The 8,103-nt window shown below is 36.3% G+C and overlaps 1 protein-coding gene across 1 annotated transcript in view; it reads right to left on the bottom strand.

The window, feature by feature from the left end:
* Positions 1–2,306: 2,306 nt before the first annotated feature.
* Positions 2,307–8,103, bottom strand: part of LOC139979861 (uncharacterized) — a 34,146-nt gene continuing 28,349 nt past the window's right edge. Inside the window, exons 26-30 of the mRNA XM_071991029.1 lie at positions 7,815–7,937; positions 7,089–7,223; positions 6,088–6,218; positions 5,202–5,337; positions 2,307–2,809 (exon numbers count right to left, since the gene is read on the bottom strand). Of these exons, the coding sequence (XP_071847130.1) occupies positions 2,732–2,809; positions 5,202–5,337; positions 6,088–6,218; positions 7,089–7,223; positions 7,815–7,937 (603 nt within the window). The 3' untranslated portion in view covers positions 2,307–2,731. The remainder of the gene's footprint in view (positions 2,810–5,201; positions 5,338–6,087; positions 6,219–7,088; positions 7,224–7,814; positions 7,938–8,103) is intronic.

Here is an 8,103-nt window from a genome sequence, read left to right as displayed (position 1 = left end):
TATACAAGACGCAAAAGTACTCTGCATGAGTTTGGTGGAATATAAAGACTGTAGGCAGGGGTGCCACTAAGGTTCGACGACTGCAAGATTTTGATTTGATTTGATTTGATTTATTTTGTTTTTTCACGTGCAAATATACAAGGTGAAAGGAAGTCTTCTATAAAGCATACAATAGCTTAACAATGTAGAAGACTCCCTGAAGAAAGAAAAGAGAAGAAAAAAATTAAAGATCAAATTAAGCGTTTCGACAATAAATCAATTTTGACAAATTTGACAATTTTGAAAGTTTTTCCTACGATCAAGTCTCTACTGTCTACTTGTGACGGCAAAAGACTCGAATTTCCCATAACGTATCTCAAACCACAATATATACATATGCTATATGATGATAGGGCTTACAACTTTTCAGACAATGTTTTCGTGGAAAGCGCCTGTAGGGCAGGTGTCGCATAGTAACCGTAAGGAGCGCAATCCCCACTGGTGGAGGGGGGTTAGATGTTATGTCGTCCTAGTCTAAGGGGTATTGAGGGGCAAATTGTTGGTAAATTGGACGGTGCTTGTATCATTTTCTTTTATTTGATTTATTTGCACAACATGTAGAAAACTACAAGATGAATGGGAACAAAATCAAAGTGCAGGGATCAAGGGCGTAGGAACCGGGGGCTGGGGGGCGCCACCTCCAGTGAAAAATATGGAGGGGCGGAAGTATCATTCCGCCCCCCCCCCCCCGCTTCGCAAGTCAGAAAACCCCTTTTTCATTTCCAAATGAGAAAAAAAAACTCATTTGGAGCACCGAATTGCATCTAAGGCCAGGTGAAAATGCAAAATTATATACAAAATGGAGTGGGTGGGTTGAAGTGTGCTATATTGCACCAAATTGCATCTGAGGCCACCTGTAAATGCAAAAAAAATCCAAAGGGGAGGGGGCACCCCCTCCCCTTAGACCCCTCCCCCAAGCCGGCCATAAGTCTTCAGCCCCCCACTCAGAAGTACCTATACGCCACTGGCAGGGATGACACAGAATAGTCGGACAAGCAGACTTATTTCCAATGTGGTCCCTATAAACATGAAAATACTACAGTAACAATACATCCAAATACATATTAAACATGAATCTAAAAGTACATAAAATATAAAGCCCTCTTCTTCTTTCAATTCAGTATTAAAATATTTTTAGTTTCTAATTTTTAGATATAAAGATTAGTTGACTTTTGAGTTCTATGAAATGCAATTAGTATAATGAAATGTTTTAACACAATAATTTGTAGAATACCTAGGAACAAATATAGGCTAGATCTGATATTATAATGGGAGACAAACCATTGAGATTTCTGTATCTATGATTTATCTTTAAGGTATACAAGTTGTGCTCCTTTTTCACAGCAACTTAAAAAATATATTCTTGTGTAAAGGTGAGTGGGCCTGACGTAACGATCTTAGCATCCTAGATCTTCTTCAGAGGCTGAATGACAAGTAACAGTAACAGAAGGGACAACTACAAGCACAGAATACAGACAGGTTAATGAGCAGGGTGAACACAAAAAATATATATATATTCTTCATAACTATAGTACAAAATCTCAAAGTTATCAATGAAAAAAAATAATCTTGTTTTTATATTCCAGACCAAACTTAATCATTATAAAGCTTCCAATTGAAAAGAGAGAGAGATACACCGTCCGTATATTGTACAATTACTTATACAATTACTTAAATATGTATAATGTAGGATTGGTAACATTGTCTCCAAAATCAAACCCATCCCCTACCCACCCTACAGACAGACAGACCGACAAACACACATTCACACCAAATTATGTAAAATATCTAAAACTTTATATTCACCACAGAAATTTAAAAAACACGTTGTATTGCATAGGAATATATACATATTAGCGTGTTAATTTAATTATATACTAATGTTAATTTAATAGTATACAAATCAGTACACCAGTATCCTGGTTATAGAATATTTGTCCTTTACAGGTTCCGATTCCAGTTTTTCTATAAATATAGCAAATGTTTGCATTTGTCATATACATCGCTAGGTATATGAACATAATGCAGAAAGACGTAGGGCCTAAACATTTTAATTACGTTTACATGGACATGATATTTTACAGCGATCTTTGAAAAATAAACAATTTATTTACATTTGTTTGGTAACTTATTATTAAAACCATTATTACATTGATGACTCTTATCTGGTCTCAAAGCATTTCGTCGATTGGATAAACAGCTTGTCTGTGAGGTCTTGGATTTGAACCCTACCTGGCTTTAACCAGGGAGTTCCATAACAACTCCCTGCTTTAACTAAGGTGGGTATTAATTACGTTCGTTTTCCAATCTGACATGAGCTTAAATTGTAAAAGTGCACGGATATAGCCACCGGAAGTGAATTAAAGTGATAAGCCATTCGGCAGCCAGTTGGGACAGTTTCCAATGCTAATACCTCTCTAAACTGTCCTCCCATCTAATGCTTCGAAGCACTCGTACTGACAGTACAAACAGTTCCTAACCTTTATCTGCTAAAAACATGATATGTTTACTGCTCATACTGGCACGACGAGTGCTCTGAAAAAGCGAGACAAGACAGTATTGTAGAAACAATTGTCCGAACTGTGTGCATTCGGCTTCTCCAATATGCATATTCATATATGGCTGCTTATCATCGTATCAATAACAGTCTTCGAGGCCAACATGATAAACCGAATCCTCGAAAACGTCTGAATTATTTAATTAGGGCGTAATAGTGGGTTTGGTTGTCCAAATAGCTCCTCAATAACTTCAGGCAGAGAATGTAGTCATTCTGAAATGTAATTTAAGAGAAAATTTGATAATTGATACTATGAAAGGGTCAGCTTGCGTCATCAAAGAATATATGTATAGGCTATCCGTAACCTGTAGTGGTGTTATAGCTGGTTGACACTTACCATCTGATTCTGACCAAGATATATGTAATATTGTAAATATTCACACATTAGTAAAAAGCGAAAACAAAGAGATCTATTTCAATTCAACCAGGGCGCAACCACCATGTTTGTACTCCGGGGTGGGGGGGGGGCTAGGAAGTTATTTCGTCCAGGAGAAGGGCTTAAGGAAGGGGTAACCTCTCCCTCCAAAAAAAAATGGTAACATTAGATTCAAAGTTGCGCTATATTTTCAACTTTGAAACAATATTGAAGAATTTTCGACCGTTTCCGTTATACTGCACAGACATACAGGGCCGGATTATGTTTATGCCGGGCCTGTAGCATTCAGCTCAGATACGTCCATTTTCATATTTGTGCAGTGGTTATGACTTCATCCTTGGTATTTATGCGTCGTTTATGAATCACAAAGATACCACACGTCCATCAATTACTGTGTTCAAATTATAGTCCTAAATGAAGGTGATAATTGGCAGTTTAGTACTACAGTAATAGAGCAAGTGCAGTCACGTAATGCCCCGAAATTGATAGCTTGCAAGCATTTAGCGCGGACCCTTTGAAAATGCGGGGCTCGTAGCATGTGCTACTTTGGCTACTAGGTTAATACGGCAATGTATACAAGGTATATATTCATATACACGAGGATTTTCTGTCACTTTCTGTCTGCTATAGTAATGGCGGGGGGGGGGGGCGGTTGGGAATATTATATCCCACAATGGAACTTTAGATGACCAAAACCCCCTTACCAAACCAATTAACTATAACGAATGGAAAGGGGCAATAAATAAATCAGAAAATATTGCCTTTTCTGCAGGAAAGATGGGGTAACGTACATAATGCTAAAAAACTGCCCAGATACGTTTTAAGAAACAAAGTGGCTATTCTTACAACTATTCGTAAGAATAATTTCCGATTACGCATGCGCAGTTGCTATTTATTTGACAGGAGTACTATTTTTACGACCAGGAGTAACAATAATTTCCAGTTAGGGTTAGTGTTAGGGTTAGGATTGGGGTTTAGGGTTAAAGTTAGGGTTAGGGTTACACCTACTACATGCGCAGTTGCTTTATTTACTTTACTGCACTTGAATTCGCCTTTGTCGTAAGAATAGTTTATAAATAATTGTTACAACTAGTTGTAAGAATAGCCACGGCCTTTAAGAAAAGTCGCCCAGGAAAGAACCTGGGCACGAAAACCAAACTACCAAACGACTGATCCGCTCTCAGCCCCAGTCCCCTTGCATCGGGACTGTGACTGTGTGATCATCGTCGGGTGTGCATCACCATTCCCCTCGAAAGGGAACATATACTACACATGATCTTAGCCAAAAGCCCAGATAACTTTATAAAACTAACTTTACATCTCTTTAACGAGACACTGAGAACAGGCTATTTTCCAAAGCCATGGTAACTTGCGCTTACAAAATCCGAACAAACCCAGAAAACTACAGACCGATAAGCCTACTTTCATCAATAGGAAAAATATTCGAAAACATAATGGATAACAGAATAAGAACCCACCTAGAAAGCAATATCCTCTTTAATACCTTCCAATCCGGTTTCAGGACAAATAAATCTACATTAAACCCCATTGCTAGATTAAATGAAGGAATTAAAATAGGATTTAAAAGTTAAACTCAACACAACGGCAGTCTTCCTTGATGCACAAAATGCATTCGATAAAACCTGGCATGATGGTCTAAAGTACAAATTATTCAAATTCAACATCCCACTAAATATCACCAGGCTCCATTGTTCTTATTTAAATAACCGGTTTATGCAAATTAAGCACAATTCCATTCATTCTGATCCTTTCATTCTATATGCTGGCACTCCCCAAGGCTCAGTACTAAGTCCTCTACTCTACTCTTTGTATGTAAACGACCTACCCACCAATAAAGCCAGTTCTACCAAAACTAGCGGATTCGCCGACGATATAGCCATGTGGAACACTAGTAAAACAGTCACAAATGCAGTGAATTATCTACAAAACTCAATTTATATAATAGAAGAGTGGTTTTACCAGGGGCGAATAAAAAATAAACCCAATTAAAAGTAAATTCATAGCAAAGAAGCTATTTCCCTATGCGTAACAATTGATAAAGAACTAAAATATAAAACTCATATAAATCAAATTGGGCTCCTACGCCTATGCCTAGTACTGAGTTTAATTCAGGTCTAACAATAAAGAGAGGTACTTAAAGAGACAGAGATGAGAGAGCAAGATGAAATGGATTGATAACAGAAGTGATTCAAATGTAATTATTCCAACCTGCGTCAATATCAGGATTGGGTTTTTCTTCCTCAGCCTCCTCACACAGAGATACACGTCACAAGTGCCGTACGTATTTAGAGATTCCATTTGTGCCATTACGACAGCGTACACAGCACTGAGACTCACTCCATTTCTGAAGGAAAGAGGGAAAAATTAACAGCTAGCACTACCACAATTTTGATCCACGGTTTGCGGGGAATCGAGACTTCGAGAGTACTGAGATAAATCAGTATACCAGCTCATGTTTCTTAATATTTATTAGACCGGATCAAACTGGGACTGCATAGATAGTATGCGGTAGCATGGATGCATCAAAAACCTTCTTACGTGTTTCAATAGGAAAATCTGGAATATAGGTAATTAATGTGAAAACTACATAAATTTTCCCCGGGGGGGGGGGGGGGACACACAACGCCCCGGCAAACTTATGTGCACTCTGGATTACTTTTTTGTTACACTTTTCTTTAATTTTCAACATAAAAAGGAATTTTCAAACCACAAAATGGCACTTTTACTTTCCCAAGAATGAACTAAATAGGTTTTATGAACAAAAAGTGGCACTGTATGTTTTCACATGAAGGTTAGAGACGTCTCCTCCCCGTCTCCTTTCCTTCGTCCCTCGTCCCCAGTCCCCGTCCCCCGTCCACCGGCTGTTAGTTGTTGCTAATGCTGACAGTGTGAGCTTACTTTATAGTAGAACGGTTAATAAACTAACTGCGGTTTAGTGATTACAATCAATTATACTTCATATTATCATGTATAGTTTATTCATATTAAAGATGTATTGTATATTATTCAGTACATATACAGTATAACATTTCATCAGATCCTCCAACAATAGTCAGCTTGCAATAAACACATTTCAATGTAAGAGAAAACTCACATGCATTGAACTATGGTTTTACCAGACATCTTCTTCTCTGCTAGTTGAATGAAGAAATCTATCAATTTCGGAATATCTTCATCTTTCTTCATGGATCCATGGAACGCCAGATGTTCCACAGAAACTGATTCCTGTGAATAATTGAATTATGACAATATTACATCTTTGAATTTACGATCGGCAGATCATATTGTATTTGAAGTACTACACAAATGGGGGCAAAATGTATAACATAGTTCTTATATATATATATATATATATATATATATATATATATATATATTTATATATATATATGTATATATATATATATACATGTATATATATATATATATATATGTATGTATATATTTTTTTTTAAAGATAAACAAATTGTAAAACCTAACTTAATTTTTCTGCAAACTTTAAAAATGAAAAACAAATATAAGAAAGAAGTTAAACGGTTATCAAGTAAATTGATATATAATCCGACCTTTAGTGACTTATTTTAGGCACTATAAAGACTCTTTATAGGCAGATGAATGGGAAGGAGACAAATACATCGAATATTAAAAAAGGTGGATGGCCCTTATAAGATGCAGTCATGTTTTTCTTTGGTATTAACTTTAATTGTACCTAAATTTGATAATTTGGCAAAGAGGGGTTTGACTATAAAATCAATGAGCGAATATGCAAGCAATTCAGTTACAATTCTCATGAAATAGTTTCATTTGCTGGTCGATTTAATTAAATAATGAACATATAAAGTTCTCTGCATTCATCAATCGTGTTTGATTATTTCTTAGTATTCCTGGTAAGTCTTGGATAAACTCTGTAAAATATATAATACATTGGTTACGAAATATTCAATAAAAATACGAGTTGATGCATCTGAACAAAACAAAAACAAACACACACACACAGTTAACGTAAAGACAATCCCATTAGTTGATAACCAGTGTATAACTTAGAAGACAGATTAACACTGTTATAAACTTTCAGTTTCACAGCTTTGTTTCTACCTCAGAGCTTTGATGAAAAACTGAAAATTGACGTTCAGAGTAGTTATCTTGTTTTCTGGCATTGGTACATTCAACATTCATTGAACCAAATGGTATGTTCCCTGAATCGGGCCAGTATTTGGTGGCAGATGATGCCTGTAAAGGAGAAGAAAAAGAAACTTCCTTCAAAATCAAATGTCAAGATAAAGGAATCTGTATGAGACCTTCGTGTTACAAACTTTAATCTGTGTCACGCCGGCCACGACGCTTCTGCTGCAATAATAGCATTGTATTACTGCCAATGAGAACAAAGGCTTTCATGGGAACGCGCGCGCGTATTACAATTGTACTCAACGCACCCCTGATAAAATTGTTATCGGACATTGTGTACAGAATTACCACGTTTTAGCCTGACAACCAAGCCTTCCTTATCAATTGAAGGCGTCGGATGTGGAATACCAGATATATCAAATTATTTACTCCTGCCAGAAAATTCGACTTAACGACAGGTTTCGTCCTTGTTATATACACATTTTATAAATGTAACCAGAGCAATACGCCACCAATTAACCAGCATGCTATAAATATATATTTAAATGTGTGGGTTGAGTAAAAATAATCTACATGAGATTTATCTAAAGGAAGGCTTCCAAAGTAGCCTGCGTTGTTATTCAGAGATATATCCCCACGGATTAATGTAGGTTTATTAAGCCTTTGTTTTTAATAATCAATTAAGAATAAACAAACCTTGTCTGGTTTTTGTATTTCATTAAGCATGATGATTCTACTGCACTTGTAATCATACACAAGTCTCCAAAAATCTTCAAGAATGGTTGCCATAGGAGCTTGAGTCAAGATAAGTCCATTTTCCTATGGGGGAACATCGAAGGAGAAAAAGAACCGCTGTTAGTGTTGGTTTGTAATTGACAAATAATTCAATACATCATCCTGCATAGAATGAATATATAACTAACGTTCGGCTAACACAATGAAACCGTATAGGTCTATCTGTATATATATATATATATATATATAT

This window comes from Apostichopus japonicus, chromosome 2, assembly GCF_037975245.1.
Source record: "Apostichopus japonicus isolate 1M-3 chromosome 2, ASM3797524v1, whole genome shotgun sequence".
Classification (NCBI taxonomy): Eukaryota; Metazoa; Echinodermata; class Holothuroidea; order Aspidochirotida; family Stichopodidae; genus Apostichopus; species Apostichopus japonicus.
This window is presented reverse-complemented; position numbering and strand designations above follow the sequence as displayed.